This window comes from Leptidea sinapis, chromosome 40, assembly GCF_905404315.1.
Source record: "Leptidea sinapis chromosome 40, ilLepSina1.1, whole genome shotgun sequence".
Lineage (NCBI taxonomy): Eukaryota > Metazoa > Arthropoda > Insecta > Lepidoptera > Pieridae > Leptidea > Leptidea sinapis.
In genome coordinates this window covers 6,704,088-6,722,856 of record NC_066304.1, presented here as the reverse complement: position 1 = coordinate 6,722,856, position 18,769 = coordinate 6,704,088, and the positions used below count along the sequence as shown (strand labels likewise).

The 18,769-nt window shown below is 34.5% G+C and overlaps 1 protein-coding gene across 4 annotated transcripts in view; it reads right to left on the bottom strand.

Annotated features, from left to right (window-relative positions):
• LOC126976263 (rho GTPase-activating protein conundrum) overlaps positions 1 to 18,769 on the bottom strand; it is a 142,733-nt gene that overhangs the window by 10,933 nt on the left and 113,031 nt on the right. For all 4 annotated transcript variants that reach the window (XM_050824519.1, XM_050824521.1, XM_050824520.1 and 1 more), the window contains 2 exons: positions 16,948 to 17,186; positions 714 to 850 (listed from right to left, as the gene is read on the bottom strand). In XM_050824519.1, the coding sequence (XP_050680476.1) occupies positions 714 to 850; positions 16,948 to 17,186 (376 nt within the window). The remainder of the gene's footprint in view (positions 1 to 713; positions 851 to 16,947; positions 17,187 to 18,769) is intronic.

The following is an 18,769-nucleotide window of genomic DNA, read 5'->3' as shown; positions in this document are numbered from 1 at the left end:
TTTAAAGCAAAAATGGAGGTGGGCTGTACATATCTGAAGAGTAAAAGACAAAAGATGGACACTAAATGTTACAAATTGGAAGGGGCCGATAGGAAAAAGACAAGTCGGAAGACCCAAGAGACGGTGGGTCGATGACATAAAAGCGATAGCGGGAAAGGAATGGATAAAAACAGGACAGGATAGAGAACGATAGAAAATTTGGGTCCGAATTAAAATAATAAGTAGTATTAACTTAGTTTACTTTAGAATTAACTGTTTTAATTTAAGTTTAAAATCTTATTTATACAAAAACAAAATGTAAAAAGTGATTCAGAATAAACAAAGCTTTATTATTACAAAAATGGCCTGTTATTATCTAAAAACAAGACAAATAACTAGTTATGTGGACGAAATATGGTCATTAAGAGGCTAATATAGTCTATCCCAGTTTCCCTGAGAGATCGAATCAGAATAGAGGAGATCTGTAGAAGAACCAAAGTCACTGACATAGCCCGGTTGATTGCGAAACTGTAGGGGCAGTGGTCAGGGCACTACGTACTGGAAGACGCAGTGTTGGTAGGCCCCCACAAGATGGACTGATGATCTGGTCAAGATCACCGGAATAGGTTGGATGAGGGCAGCGCAACACTGATCGTTATGGAGATCTTTGGGGGAGAACTTTTTCCTGCAGTCTTCCGGCTGAAATGATAACTGATGATGATGTGTGGACGTACACAAAGTCGGGCGGCGTGGTGGCGTCTGCCCACTCGGTGGGCGGTGAGCCGGAGCCCGAGCCCGAGCCGGCGCTGGGCAGCGAGTCCAGGGAGTCGGGAGTCGCGCTGCGCGACCGCGGCTCGCTGCCACTCGAGTTCTGAAACAATATCCAGTTTCTCTATAGTCTAGCTGTCAGAAAACTTGATTGCGCGTGTACAATTGCTAAAAACGAATCCATTTTTAACCTCTTTAAGAATAAAAGACTGAGAATATATCATGTGTAGCCAATTATTATAGAGCGTCAAAATGAAGGAAAAATTCATACAATATATATGTTTACGATTTTTTATTACGATGTTTCGAACGCACATACGGTCGCTCGGTCGGCGTTGCACTGAACGCACTAATTTATCACCATAGCGCCTCAGTGGACCGACGTACGCCGGACCGAAGAGCTCGACCGACGATTCTCGTCACCGCGACATAGCTGTACGCGCGTAGCAATCCTAGCTACGTCTGACCGACGTCAGCGCTGACCGTCGTCGGTCAAGCGCAAAATGCAGCCTAATGACGAATATCTCTATTACTCAAACAGCGGTACAACTGCTCTAACAGAGGCGTTTCGGACATTCATACTTGTAATATTGTCTTCATAATATCTTCTCTGAATATTATAAGCTTTCTATATATTTTGCGTTCGAAAGATTTCGCAAAATGTAATGTAAAAACACAGTTACAATTAGACGCGTTTTAATCCTTTTAAAGATTTTCTTATTTTAAAACCAACATTATAATATCTTGGAACAATAATTAGGTCATATTTCGTATTTTTGCCACGCGTAAATTAATACTTGGTAGGCTGTACGCTGGAAAGGCTATCTACCAATGTAAGTAATGTCAAAAAGTTTCATTGTAAACTCAGCGTGGCGCCTCTACTTCGCACAAAAAAAGTTTATTGTGCTGTATGTACGTGATAGATAATTTAATATTAAACTGAATTATTCAAATGTCCGTTGATAGCGTTACTAAAACCCATGCAAATATTATATAGAGAGAAAAGATTTATGAATGTATGTATTTTCATTTGTGATGATTGATTCAAAAACAAGTAGTATTTTATTTAAAAAAAAAAAGCTATTTGTGCGAGATTTATGGAAAACAAAACGTGCAAGAGAGAAGAACAAAAAAAAGCGCGTACACCTTCCTTAAAGGCCGGCAACGCTCCTGTGATACCTGTGGTGTTGCAAGAAAATGTTGGCGGCTGTGATCACTTATCATGAGGTGACCCCTACTCTCGTTTGTCCTCCTTTTTCGATAAAAAAGAAAGAATATCTCTAACGGAGATAATACATCAAGATTGAAAAGGTAAGCGAATATATTGTAACTGTAACCGATTTTGTTTTACGGGTCATAAATAGTCAGCCATGCTTGGCATTAGCTCCTTAATATTTTGTATAGCTCACGCAGACATTGATAAATCAAAATTGGTCACGTTATTATCGGGCTGTCAGATTGTCTATACGCTAGTATATTCTAAGTCTATGATTACACTTGACACAGGCACATAGGGTATACACATATTTTACTTGTTTTAGAATTAGCATTCATAACGAGATGTATACGACATCTATTTATTATGTTTACTGAAAGCAGTGGAAATATCTTATATAATATATATAAATCCAGTGTCCTGCTGTTTGTTTCCAGTAAACTCTTTAACTAATGAACGGATTTAAATGGGGATTACTTCATGGAGTGCATTTTAGTCCAACTTGAGAGATAGGATAGTTTTTATTTCGATTTGGGACCCATAATTAGTTTTATTTCCAATATTTGTTTTGTATGGACATATTTTCTGTGAGAGAATTTATTGACGCACGGTTTGACAGTTCTGCTGTAAAACAATTTCACTATAACAACAGGGAGCATATTTCACAAAATAATTCATGATTTTATGAAATATTATTGACAAGTTCATAAAAAAACAGTATTTTATTTATTATGTACAGAACCACGTCTTTCGGGTCAGCTAGTAATATTTAAAAATGAAGCCACTCCATTCCTTTGTGAGCCAGCATCATTTAATTTCACCTGATCACTTTCGTGCATTGAACATTGTGACACCGTGGAGTATTGAACACTTCCACTTACGATACAAAGAGGAGTTTTTGTTTTGTAGAAAGCAAATTATTATCGGCTGCGAGTGAGAACGATTACCTATGTGTGTGTTGATTGGTGAGAATATAAAGATGTGTGTGTGCATCGTTATGATAACAAATTAATTATGTACCTACCTATATTGCACATAATAATATATATAATAGCTACTTGATACTACCTAAGACTAGAACAAATTATGGCAAGCGTATGTTAATTTACGAGGGCGCACAACTTTTTAATAGTCTACCTTCATCTCTCAAAAAGATTAAGTCATTTAAAACATTTAAATGTGAGTTATCAGACTACATCATTTCAAAGTTTTTATAAAAAACATGTCTGAAATAGTTTGTTATACTATATATGTATTATTATAAATTTTGTGAAGAAGAATGTACTAAGTACCTAGATAATATGTATGAACTGAAACATGCAATGAACGGCGGACAAATTATTACATCATATTATTTTAGTGTAAGTGACAATATTCTGTTTTTAATAAGAAAATAAATATCTTTAAACCTAACTTAATATATATCTGATCGATATCGATACATAGATGAGAATGAAGACAACGTTAAAGGAATAATTTTAACTCCCTAGGGAGATTATACAAATTTATATTTATCTTTTGAAACGAAATAATGAATTGCTTAACTTTGACATTTTGTGACAGATAATTGAACAGAAAGTGTGTTGTTGTTCTGTAATATGCTTTCGAGAGCATTAAGTCTATGGCAGTTTAATTCAATCGGTTCTCAATTATAAAAACTGAAACCAAGGCTTGAAACCGATCTTAAATTGCAGTTATTACCGGTAATAATATCTTTGTATTAATTATTTCCTTCGAAGTGTAAACTTTATAGGACTTATGTGATAACCCTTGCTAAGTGCTATCTAGTTATTTCCGCAACATGCCCAACGAGACGAGTTCACCTTCTAAAAGGATACACCGTACGATTGTTTGTTGTCATGTTGCTATACAAATAGCAAAATAAATAAATAATAATATATTTAGAGTTAAATAGAAAGATATTTTAACAAAACCTTTATTTAACTTAAATATTCATTAACCGTTAAATTTCGTAAAAAGTTCCTTCAAATCTGGATATAAGTGCTCGGTGTAAGAGATTTTTATGTGCTTCTCGCGAGCTCTATTTTTCCCTAACAAAATGTGTTGACTACACAAAAGTTACTATTTTAGCATTAGTTCTGAATACTTGTGGTTTAGCTATTGGGGAAATAACAACAAAGAGAATGTAAAAAAAATATATACACACAAACATCATCCGTAACTATTATAATAGATATTTGAAATTAAATTCCATTCCATGTGGTAAAGATACCACAAGCAATTGAAATATTAATAGACTTTTTATACAGTTTGATGACACATGTAATAACATATTCAGTTGATAAGATACTATATAACGTAGTAGGCCATACCTGCAGCTTTCATGCATATCGCTTGGAATCTTTGAATTTTCGGAATACAATGTACTTTATGTTCAGTTGAGCCATAAAGGATACGCAACAAATACTTATCTTTAAAAATATTGTCATACATATATAATATTGTATTTATATAGGTGCCTAGTATAAAATATCTGTCTTTTTCTTTTTTCACTTCAGTTATACGTAACTTTTAATACCAGGGCGTCACGTATGGCTGCCAGATTTGGCTCTAACTAAAGCAAACATACACAAACTAGAAGTTTGCCAACCTTCTATGGAGAGAAGAAGCATGGTCAATAAAAAGAGAACAGACGGATTAAAAAACGTAACATTAAGAGAACAATCAAAAAAGAGGATGTTACAACAACCGTCAGAAAGCTCAAATGGAGGCACAATAAAAGGTAAGGAGAAATGGACCAAAATAATCATGAATTGGTATTCTACTTATAAAACTAGGAAAAAAGAAAGGCAATAGATAAGATGGGAAGACGAAATTTAAAAATTTGTTGAGTAAACATGGATTAGACTTGCAAGAAACAGAGACGAACAGAAAAGATTGGAGGAGGCCTTCGCTAAAGTCGGGAAAACAGATGGCTGTCGACGATGTCTGACAAAAACTGATTTATGTCAAAAATGAAAAAAAAACTTTAAACTGTAAATACTTTTCTGAAATAAAGGCTTTTATTATTATCATTATTACACGTTACTTCTATATCGTTCTCTTTTCAATAATGAAAAAGAAGTAATTTATATGTAAGTATTCGTATTTACCTCATGCATTAAGTTTTATTTTATAATCATTAACAGCGTCGATTACGTCTCAGTGTAAGGCAATAAAAAGTCAATTTACAGTAAAATTCAGGCGTTAGTCATCACACGAAGTTATTTATATTATAATGAGAATTGCATGTAAATTTCTTTTTATTATAATATTTTTGGATCAATATCGTTTTCGTACTGGTGGGTTTCAAGGCTAGATAGTGACGGGAATGACATAACGGTGACTTTTTTTGTTGTCAAGCAGAATGTGTAAGCATTAAGTATTTGTGTTGCTGTTCCAAGGGAGACCAGTGAAATTACTGGGCTAATCTTCCAAAGTCTCTATGTCTCAAACTTAAAATCATTGTCCCAAAGAGACGACGCAATTGCGAAGCCGCTTAGAATTTTAGGTTTTACGAGAATCCTGAGCAGCACCCAATTGACAGGGGCTATCACTTAGCGCCACGGGAATGTGTTGCCCGTCTCGTCACTTTCTTCAATAGTATTGTCGAATGATATAGGTACGAAAAAAATTCAAATATTTTTATTAAAAATTCGATTCGAAAAGTTATGCCTCAGACCCGAGATGAACGGCCGCAAGAAACTCATGGCTTATTACTTGAAGACTCATAAACAGTTTCGAGACATTTGCGGTATACAATCAAAAGGCTCCGATGTAGGCGTGCCGCAGGGCTCGATCCTTGGCCCGTTTCTTTTTTTAGTATATATTTAACGATTTTCAATTTATAGTAGAGAAACTCGAGCATAAATTTTTACATAAAAAATATGGTTACAATGTATTGTCGTACAATAAAACTTAAACTAACCTATATATAATAGCCTGAGGGCGGTCGCACCATTCGCAATCTGTGGTATCATTAAGAAAGTCATTTATGTTATAGTAACCTTTACCACATAAACGTTATTTTAACAATTTTTTTAAATTTCGTAATACATTTGTTATGAACATTGTTTAGGATGTTGTTATAAAAGCACATTATTTTATAAATCGTAGTGCCATCATCACTGTAGCTTATTTAACTACTTATTAATAAAAAATAACACTCTTATATTAACTCTGAGAAATATAATATTACTCCTACATTTCAAGTTATTTTACAACATTTGTTGTAATGAGCTACTTGGAATTCTAATATTATAAAAAAAGACAAAACTTTTTCTGTATAATTAAGTATATATAAAGAAATATATGTACATTAACATAATATCCAGTACATCAGTAAGTACACAGTAGTATTGAGTAATACCTAATCCGTAGATCAATATCCAATAACATTCCGTTTAAAATGCCACGTAGGTACAATAATTTCCATTAAGTCACATAAGTTCATTATTATTCTCCAGTAGTCTTGATATCAATAATTCCAGGTAAGGACATGTTTTGATTTAAATGTAATGTGTTTCTTAGAACTAAATGCCATTCCCCTATGACTACTTTTCACTCCGGAAAATCTTATTTTTTATTTTTATCTTTCTATCTATTCTGTCGGGTAGCTCAATATTTTTGTCACATAATTGATCAGGTCTCCCTGGAAACGAATAATATGCTATGAAATTGTTAACGAAATCCTTTAATGGACACAGAATTCGCGCAGGCAAAGGCTTCCCGCTCATTAATACTCGTTGGTCCAACGTAATGGTCTAGGCTGACTAGAAATATTTAAACAAAATACTTCAAGACCTAACAGCCCAATAAATTAATGGTTTAAAATACTAAGAAGCTAATGCCAAGAGTGGCTGACTTTTTACGACTTGTCAATCAAAATCGGTTCCAGTAACAATAGATTTAATTTTTTTTTCTATCTTACTTTGTTCTTCTCTCTTGCATGCTTTGTTTGTCTATACACTTGCCTTTGACTCAAATATATTTGTTTCATCATAACAATTATAAAGGCTATTTATATGAAAAAAATATCTTAGTAGGTATATTATACTACATATTAAAACACTATCAAATTAATTTAGCAGAATCATTAAATCTAATGTTTTATCCTTCAGCTTGTAAATGGGAAGTGAACACTTAGCGTCATGGTTGCTCTTAATTATTTGTATCGGTGCAAACAACACAGCATTTTTAATCAATTAGTTAATTTAAAACAACAGACCTTGCTCTAATTTATATTCCATGATAAACAATGATATGGTCAGTAAAAAGATGAGTTTCTATTCACAATTTTTGTGTGTTTACATCCCGTAACATATTACCTGGTAAAACACTACGTATCAGCATTGTGTAACACATTAACTGCTAAAACACAACGTATCAGCAATCCGTAGCACATAAACTGCTAAAACAAAAAGTATCAACATTCCGTAACAAATTAACTGCTTTTCACACAACGTATCAAAAATCCGTAACACATTAACTGCTAAAACACAACGTATCAACATTGTGTAACACATTAACTGCTAAAACACAACGTATCAACAATCCGTAACAAATAAACTGCTAAAACACAACGTATCAATAATCTATAACATATTAACTGCTAAAACACAACTTATCAACAATCCGTAGCACATTAACTGCTAAAACACAACGTATCAACATTCCACATTAACTGCTAAAACTCAACATATCAAATGTGCTTTAAAACACGCCTTGAGTGTTTAAAAGCGTCTAAAGTCTAAACTAATCTATAAAGTCATTGACGCTGCATATCTATATAAGACCTTTCAAGAACTAGCATGCAATGAAGTATAGAAACAATTTTATATCCTTTAACATGTAACATATTTTAAGCATAATAGCTTATTTTTCAATAGCTTTTTACATCTACAAGCGCAGAACCTCGATTGGTGTATTAAACAAGCATATTTTATTGGTGTAACGAAATAGATTTGTTATGCTAGCTGTACTCGTGTGCACTTGAGGTTCGCTCGTGCGTGAACAAACTCCAATTCATGCACAAATCCAATGAGTTAAAGTTATCTATTGACTTCAACCGTGAAGTCAGAGTTAAATGAACGAACTATCCAACAATGAGGTAAATATATTTTGATTTTGTCTCATTCTGTAGAGACGAGATAAGAATGTTGGATAAATAAATTTCCAGTGAGCAAGTGGAAAGCGGCGTTTCGGTGTCAATTTGAACTAAAGTTATTTTATGACAAATAATGTTACTCGCGATACGTTAAAAAACCAAAAAGAAAAATGGAGCTGTCACGATAAATCAACTGACAACCGTCAACTCTTTAACTGATTGTTAAAGCACAAAGAGGATGTAAATACTACGTAATACGAGACGGGACTGTCTAAGTAAAAATTTGAATTCAGTTTAATATGAAACGTGCAGTGAGATTAGACATAAGTTTGAAATAGTAATTACATTATGGCGACGAAGTATAATGCGGCTAAGTATGAAAGCGAACAGTTGCTTAAAACGTAGTGGATTTCGGCTAACTCCGTTTTTACAAGATTATAACCGTCTTCTGTCAATCTATCAATGACTGCACGTTTCATACAATCGAAAGAAGTCTATTTTTCTTAGAGAGTTTCGCTAGGCTGGTTAAAGTATTAAATCAAATCAAGCAATGAACAAATCACATTACAATATTTTAATACGCAGGGCGTTCTTCCCTTCAAAGTTCCCTTAACTAATCCTTTTTTATTTTGAGATATAGTCGCGTTTTAGCACTGATATAAACTTGGAGGGTTGGACTTAGTATTATGTAGCACGAATTAGGAAAACATATTGTAATTGATAGAGCTTTATTCCATGATTATAATGATACCACTCTTATTACAAGGTAACGTACCGTTTTCAATTGGAAACCGTTTGCATTTGGAATTATTTCGTTCGTTTGTTGTTGTTCATACTTCAAGAATCAACGTAATAAAGTACACATTTTTTTTTGTAAATAGTTTCCCACCATCTATTGATGTTTGCTGAGGTTGTCATCACTAGTTTTAGTACCGCAGACTCTCGCTACATGGCCAACAGCGCCAAAATGGCGAATATCAAACAGGCACAAAAGCACTTTGACAGCCGCCAGTTCAGTGGTATATAGTAGAGGTCAGTGTGGTGGCCCCATTGTATTTGAAATTCAGAGTAATCCCAAGAAATTAGCAGATTCCATTATAAATATAGTAAGCATTATTACCAGAACGTCGAGGTAAGACCGCACGAGCGCCAGCCCCCGACAGTTGACCATCTTCTCGCAGAGCCTGTGCCTCATGGTCTCGCAGATCATCGTCACAACACAACACACACACATCCAACACAGAACTGCAGCCACGATTAGTTTGGAAACAACGGATACCGACCAATTAACATCCTCATCCGCTGCACGCACTAAATTAAACTATTTACTCAATATTTAGTTTCCCTTCTTAACACAATCATCACTATTTTTAATATTAATCCATTATTTGGCGACTCTATGGATTCTTAAACTTACTTAAGATTTCTACTGGGTAGAGTTAAGTTGAGGATAAAAATATTTAAATACCTCACAAATTTTGTCTGTTTTGCATCTAATGTCGCTAAACTCTCTCATTGTTTCGTTTTAATATTGGAAAGAAAAATTGCAGATGTAATAGGAACAGTAGTAGGTATTATATATCTTATTAGTAAGATCTAGCTAAGTAGGTAAATAGTGGCAAGAAATGTAAAAAAAAAATATCTTAACAAAAACAAAAAACACGTCCAGCACAGAGACAACAGTTATAAACTGAACATTCCCAGCCTGAATGTTAATTACCTCTTTATCTAATTAGTGTTTTACGGTCGCTGTTTGTCTGTGTTCAAGATTACTCTGTACACTAGTGCAAAAACAATCTTATAGGTTATATATATAAAATTTGAAAACAAAATTTTTGAACTATGCGGGACTCGAATCGGCGACCTCTCGCGTTCCGTGCGAGCGCTCTTCCACTGAGCCCACTATTCGAGTGACGTATCCTTGATAAATGTTGTATGTCTTGTTCAACTCTCAGGTTGTGACTTCATCCACAGGATCCACTGTATCATGATACAGATTATAGATCCTTCTCAAAGTCCGACGAATGTCTTTTCTGATTCCTGTCGAGCTTTTGATCGTTTTATATCAAATGAAAAGCTGAGCTGTTTAACCTGATTCCTGCCGCCGGATTCCACCTTCGCACGACACGCCACAAGTTAGGATATCATCCCCACCATCTGGATGTGTGGTGGTCCTCCACAGTGCGGTTTTCAAGGAGCTTTCTTCCACGTACTACAAAGCTGTGGAATGAACTTCCTTGTGCGGTGTTTCCGGGACGATACGACATGGGTACCTTCAAAAAAAGTGCGTACACCTTCCTTAAAGGCCGGCAACGCTCCTGTGATTCCTCTGGTGTTGCAAGAGATTGTGGGCGGCGGTGATCACTTGACAACAGGTGACCCGTACGCCTGTTTGTCCTCCTATTCCATTAAAAAAAAAATGAAAAGCTTCATTGATTTCATTCAAATTCAAGTATGTTAATTCAAAATAGGATTTAAAATTACTTATTGAACGTCAATAAAAATCCACCCATTCGTAATATACTATTTTTCAGACTTGAGAAAAACGGGTGCAAGAAACTGAGAGGTTTTATTTGTTTTTTCTTAATTTAGTTATAATATATTATGTAGTATCGTACAACACAATTTATAATTAAATAGCCTGAGAGCGTTCACTCAATTCCCAGTTTGTGGTATCATTTAGAAAATCATTTATGTTATAGTAACCTTTACCACACAAACGTTTTTTAACAATTCTTTTAAATTTGTTAACACCTTTAGCTCAGTACAAGCACAGTACAAGTTAAAGTTGCTTTTTTCTGTAACTTAAATACATAAATATAACATATTATTTTTACAGCAGTTTCATAACAAATGATTCTTCATAGAAACATCAATCTTAATTTAATGTTACGTAGTCTAAGTCATAGCCTTACAATATACGAGCGTATAGTGGACAAAGTGTGCGAGCGAGAAGAACATTTCTAACGGAGATGCAACAAGATAGAAAAGGTAAGTGAATATATTGTAACTGTAACCCTTTTGTTCGACAAGTCGTAAAAAGTCAGCCACGCTTTATATTAGCTCCTTGGAATATTGAATATTACACATTGACAAATCAAAATTGGTCGCGCATCATCGAGCTGTCAGTCTATACCATAGTTTCTTAACCTTATTTTGCTCACCGCCCACTTTGAGAATATGTTTTTTTCTAGAGTATTTTTTTGCCTTTTTAAACTATATCTTTTAATCTACCCACGCCCCATCTGCACCATCTCAATGCCCCCTAATTTTCTCTGGGTCTTCTACTGCCCCCCCGAAAGTCTCAAACGCCCACAAGGGGGTTATATTGAGAACCTATGCTCTATACGATAGTATATGGTCTTAGTAACGGACAGACATGATATTTAGAACAAAGAGTGTAATTGTAGTCAAAAATTCTGTGTCATTAGTGATAAACGCCAAACTATGTACCAATTGTTTTAGTAATTTGTCTCAGGGACTTCTTACTCATTAAGATTGCATGTTACTTACTCGAATCGTTAGTGTGCAATACAATATTTATGTTAGCCTCGCAAAGATCTGATGCGATATAATATTGAGAATTTTATAATATTACTAGCTAACCCATCAAATTGCCATAATAAAAAAAAATTTGGGGTATAAAAAATAGATGCAACCGATTCTGAGAACCAAATATATCGTACTACAATTATTGTAGTCGATTGCCAACTTGCAACCCTGTAGCGCATAGTTTCTCAACCTTATTTTGCTCACCGCCCACTTTGGACTTTGAGAAAATGTTTTTATCTAGAGTATTTTCGTGTATTTTTTTGCCTTTTAAGACTATATTTTTTAATCTACCCACGCCCCATCTGCTCCATCTCAATGCCCCCTAATTTTCTCTGGGTCTTCTACTGCCCCCTCCGAAATTCTCAAACGCCCACAAGGGGGCGTTATCGCCCACGTTGAGAACCTTTGCAGTGTAGCGGATTTGAGGATGGAACAGAATAATATAAGAATCGCGATTTCAAAAATAGTTGTAGATAGTAGAAGGGCGAAAATTTTAAGTTGTATGTATTTTCCAATGCTGAATCATAATGAAATAAAAATAAAAAGAAGTATTTAGGGGTGGGGTCACCCTTATAATTTAGGGGTGTGAAAAATAGATGTTGGCTGATTCTCAGACCTACCCGATATACACACAAATTGGACTAGCTGTTTCGGAGGAGTTTGGTAACACCGAGACACGAGAATTTTATATATAAAATTAAGGATCGGTGACGCAATAGGTGGAGCTGTTGACCGCGATGTCCCAATTTGATTTCGGTTTTCATATGAACACGAACAAGGAAAACTAAGATGATATTACAATATATTAGATTACGGATTGGTCTCCGCTGAGTTCCAACTAGATACAGCACTACCTAAGAACAATAGCTTTGTTATCACGGCAACTATTAGATGCTTGTGTGCTTGGCATCTTGACACTTAATGACATCTTTCAAATTTTTTAACATACGCTTCCTGTTATTTTACATTCATATTAATAAAATACTAACATTAGTAAAAAACTAATGCTCTGATATCACACTATCGAATTTATCGAATCTTCTGTCTCCCATGAAGATACTATTACATATAAAGACGTTATTTAGGAATCAAATAACAATAAGCCAATAAAGTAAGGTATCACAATACAGTAACGGCCGTTCCCAATATTCAGTCTATCTCTTACTTGAAATAAAAATCGTAACTATCGTTGACTTTTCTGTCCCAATAAACTTATCAACGGTAACTCACCTTATCCGTACACCAAATGTACGACCAATTGTTATTTGTTCAAGTTGACTTACTCTACTTGCCTCGATTGGTCGTAATGTGATGATTCGGTAACTTTTACATGTTTCTTTTAATCGCTTTCTTTTGTGAAACAGGACAAACGAGCGTTCGGGTCAACTGATGGTGGGCTATCATCGCCGCCCACTCTCTTCCAACACCAGAGGAATTACAGCGTTCCCGGCCTTTAATTACTTAGTAATTGATAATGTACTATGTAATTGATACGCCCTGCCCATTACAATACAGTGCCTCTCAGAATTCTTGAAAAGTCCCAAAAATTCTGAGCGGCACTACAACTGCGCTCGCCACCTTGAGACATAAAATGTAGTCTCATTTGCCCAGTAATTTCACTAGCTACGGCGCCCTTCACACCGAATGTTGAATGAACACAGTAATGTTTAGACATTTTATATTGCATCCTGTGCAAAAGAGCCTCCCACTGGTAATTTTTATATATTACATATTTATTTCAACAAAGTGACGTAATAATTATGCTAGCAATTATAAAAACATTAATTTAATCGTATTTGTTGTGTGAGCACGTGAAGCTAACGGCGGTAACATAATAACATTCTTCATACACGCTGCGCCCCTAGTATCTTGGTCACCCAAACCCGTAGTTCAACATTCGATAACTGTACTGAACGGTCCTAAAGATGACACACAAATGCTAACTAACCCGATGTAGATGTTGTATCAGATTATAAGCTGCGGTAACCATAATTACATTCTAAATTACAACAAGGTTTATAATATATAATAATCTTTTAAATAACGTCATCATCAGAGGAACTCTGAAAACGTGATCTGGGAAGTTCATGAAAGGTCGAGTTTACTAAAAATATAATAAAAATGTAACTTTTAAGCAAAATCTAATGTAAAAACATACATAGTTACAATTACACGCGTTTCAATCCTTTCAAAAGTGTTTTATTTATATGTGTAATGTGTAACATGAAAGTAAATTCGGCAAGATCGGACATACATGATATGTGTGTCAGCATATGCCAAGGTTGTGCCTATTCGCAGCTTACGTTTGAACTTCTTTTATTTATATTATGTTTAAGTATCATTTAAATTTTAACCTTTACCATATTTTGTTTTAATAAGTTTACTTTTGTTAGTTATAAATTGTTTTTAACTGCAAATAAAATATTTTATTATTATTATTAATTATTTATCTACATCGACTGAACAACTTGTATCTGTAATTAAAACGATTAGTTGATATTACGTTCTCATCAATTGAATATATAAATATTTTTATTTAAAGTACGATTTTGAATAACTTTTTCAACGCTATAATCTACCACCCATTCGATAAATGCCTCAGACCTGAGAAGAGATTCAGCATATGTACTTCTTTTTTATATATTTTTGTTAATATTAAATTTATTCATCAAATAGGATACGCCGAAATCTAAACGTAGTTGGGTTATTATAAAATACCATTGAATTTGTATTAATTGAATTAAAAGAACACAAAAACATACAAACCAATGCATGTATGTACAATGTTATAGTACATAAAAAACCATCACTACTTTGTTCATGCGACCTACATATTAATTGTTGAAAACAAACTCATGCATGTATAATATATAATTAAAAGTGTGTGTGTACTTATGCATGCACGCAAGAAGTTATACTTGTTTGGGCTAACGAAGCAAAAATCATTAAAATTATTTATTTCCCGTGCTATTCTACGTTTTTAGAAAGAACAATTTTGTAAAAATTTTGCAAATTGGCTTTGACAATTAATTATTAAATAATGAATACGGCTGTATTGACTTGAACCCTTTGCCTGTCTTAATAATGGACGAAGAAACCAAAAAAAAAGTAATGAATGACGCAAACGTCAGAAAATTTTAGGAACCAACTTCAACCTGTTACTTTTGTGTTACAGTGATGCGCGCTCATCTTAAAATTTCACTTTCATCATTTTTTCATAACGCACCTAAAGAAGTATAACTTCAAAAATAGATATTGGATCTGTTAATAAACTTACATTGGTGTAACGTTAATATAATAAAATAAAAGCAAATTTAAATTCTTGATTGTGACACCTGACTGCCTGATTTTACATTTAACATGCTCTTGAAATACTCAGTTACAAAGAAGAAATATAATGTTATAGAATATATCTAGTTATTCGTAAAGAAAACGTACCTTTACCATGAATATCTTCACACCTAATATTATATCATGTTATTTCCTGTTTCGTTCGGATAGAATGATTATTATAAATGCTAAAGGGCAATGGACCAACAACCACGTTAATAAGAATATTAAACCCAAGATGTTGAAAATATGCGTTTAAGACTAAGATGATGGTTGTAGACATCATGACATAGGCGAAGCCCGGGGTCAGTGCTGCTAATTAAGTTTAAGCTCTGTCTGTCTGTCCCGTGTAAAATGAAAATTACATGCAATTTTCTTGCTTGAACTAAACCTTCATTATGAAGTTTTTGAAGTTATACTTCTTTAGGTGCGTTATGAAAAAATGATGAGAGTGAAATTTTAAGATTGAAGTTGGTTCCTAAAATTTTCTGACGTTTTCGACTTTCGTTATTTGTTCGTACAATATTGTTCTTTCTACAAACGCAGAATAGCACGAGGAATATATAATTTTAAGGATTTTTGCTATGTTAAGCCAAAAAAGTATAACTTCTTGCGTGCATACAAAAGTTTAAATAACATATAGTTTAATTTGATAATATTGACATTAATTAAATTTATATATTTAAATATATCTATGGTGATGAATCGTCGTTCACCCCCTTGATTAAATCATTTGAAAATATCGATTCGTGTCAAAGTTATATTACGAACAAAACGTGCCCGAAGATGTAAAGTCGTAATTTAGACGTAGATGAAGTAATTTTGTTCGCTATTTATTCGAATTCGGTCCTAAGCGCATAATGTAGGTCAAAAGTATGGAGTCATATTAAGTGATAAAATATTTTTGAGTTAAAGTGAATAGAGTCGTTCACCTGAGTAAGTGATACACCCTGATCACCACATGGGACTCCTCTTACAATGGACCCAACATTCTGAGCGGAATCTCAATTACTCTCGTTACTTTGAGGCATAGTCAAAGTCAAACAAACTTTATTCAATTAGACTTAAACTAAGCTCTTTTGAATGGTCACTTTAAATATTTCTTATAAATGACTGAATCTAAAATAAATAAATTTTAATTGTAAAATCCCTAAACGTACAGTTTGTACCAACAACATATTTAAAGATAATCGTACCCGTACTAACCTAGAATATCACTCCTGCATCAATCGTATTTGTCGCCAATTTAATATAGTTTCTCAAAATAATCAGCAACTCAATTTATTTAATTCCACATCAACCTGCTTTCGTCATAATGTCATTGACTCCCTACGTAAGGGAGCTAATTTGTAGAAATTACTATTATTTTTGTTAGACTACTTTAAATAATCTGTAGACATACAGAACCTTTTGTACATGCCAGTTATTGATATTTTTGCTATGTGCCTTTTCGTTTTAAGTCTCCTTGTTGATATTTTTACATTTGTGCATATTGTTGGTTTGTCGAGTAAAGTAAATAAATAAATAAATCTACCGTATGTTCGGAAAAAGTAGAGCTTGTGAAAAGAATATTCAAGAAACTCTTTTCAATCAACAGAGTATTTTACAATGGATGTAATTATACAAAATAAATTAGTTTGTAAGGTGCTGCATCCAATATCTGAATCGTGTTCAAAGTTAAAAGCGTTTTTAATATTAATTATTTCATAAAAAGTAATAAACAATAAAAATAATCTATGTAATAAGATATTAAGTCTTTATCCCAGTAATTTCATGAGCTAGCGGGCCTCAGTTCGTTCATTCATTCGTACCATGAGGTAATATTTCAACCTAAACTGGATAGCTTATGTGTCAAAGTGAGCGGCTATAGGCACTTCTTTGTACGAATCTTAGCGATTCAGCTTCGTTACCTAAACTGAACTGCATCGGAATTAAATCGCTAATTAAATGGTGATGGTAGACCTATAGATCGTATTCAACAAACAAAGTATGTTACCTCTAAATCGCGAAACACGTCTCGTATATCTGGCTTCCTAGCCCTGGAGGCTGCTCGGCGCTTCCTCACGGTCCTGTTGAGCCTGCGCACGCGGCGGCGTACAGCGGCCGCCTGCTCGCGGGGTAGAGGCCTCACAGCCTCCCCCAGCTGAGCCTCCGTCACCTCCAGGCCCGCCTGGAACGGAGCGGCCAGCGATCCCAGCCCGGCGGCCTGCAGCCATTCCGTCTCCAATTCACCTTCTGTTGGCAACATACGACTGTTAGCCTCTGGATTCCTTACTTTAAATAATATAATAGTCAAATAATATTTTACGAACGAACTTTGATTTCACATTTCCTATGGCTTTAGACTACATCATCCCGAATACCTACATAATTTTTTTTTTGACAAAACAGCGTCTGTCGGGTCCGCTTGTTCTTGATGCATTAAAAATACTTGTAGACCACGCGTTCCACGACAAACTCTTTTCATTTTATTTAACAACTTTTATTGAGCAAAATAACCTATTTGTGAGGTATGCCCCACATATTCACGATGTTTTTTTTTTTATGGTGTTAAGTGATCACCGCCGCCCACATTCTCTTGCAACACCAGAGGAATCACAAGAGCGTTGCCGGCCTTTAAGGAAGGTGTACGCGCTTTTTTTTAAGATACCCATGTCGTATCGTCCCGGAAACACCGCACAAGGAAGCTCATTCCACAGCTTTGTAGTACGAGGGAGAAAGCTTCTTGAAAACCGCACTGTGGAGGACCGCCACACATCCAGATGGTGGGGATGATATCCTAACTTGTGGCGTGGTTAAACAACTCTTCGGAACACTCCCCGTGATAAATGCGGTAGAAGACACACAATGAAGCGACGTCTCTACGCAACGCCAAGTGATCAAGCCGTTCACAGAGCACTGAGTTTTGACCTTACTTCATAACATATTCTTGTCAGTAAACTATAGTCTAGAAAAACTTTCTTTCTTGAGAAACTTAGTCATTTCTGCGAATAGTTATTATCATTAACTATTTTAGTTTTAACACATTATTACACCTAATATTTAGATTTAATTATCAAACCGAGAGAGTAATGTTTATTTTTATTTAACCGAACAATTTATCCAGGTAAAGTATTTGTTGGTGTAATCATACATCTCGGAGCGTAAATAATTCTTTACATACAAAGGTACAAGCACCTTGAGCTAACAAAAACGGGCGTGAGGTTAAAGAACTTCGCAAAAAGCTTACAGCTAATTACTTGGAAATATAATTTGTATATGTATTTACCATTATACAGGATGGCCGAGAAGTTGACGTCCAAAGCTAAAATTTGAAAGCCTCATGGTGATGAGTATCCGAATCACCCCTATGTATGTTCTACGATTTTGAGTAGTTTAGGACATAATAATGTTTTCCCCTTTTTTCCGCTTTTTTCACCTAATTGTGGTTTAGGACTTTTTTTCTAATTTTTATGAACACTTTAAGTTAATTTTACAGTTGCAATAACCACATAAGAAACTATGAATAGTCTAGACAATGCGGAACTAGTTTAGAATTGAGTCGTAAGTTCAAGATAATTGCTCCAACTAAATTCATGAAAATGTTCAAGGTGTCAAAAAATAAAATGGAGAGCCTATGGCTTCTAACTATTTTTAAAAACTACCGAGAATATTGGCCAATAAAATGAGCCAAATTCAAAGTTTAGCTTTGGACTTCAACTTCTCGGCCATCCTGTATATTGTAACAACAAGAGATGTTCTCTGTATTGTCTGGGATTGCTTATGGAACCGTACTTTATTTGCTATCATTAACCTTACTGTTTATTTCACTGGATATT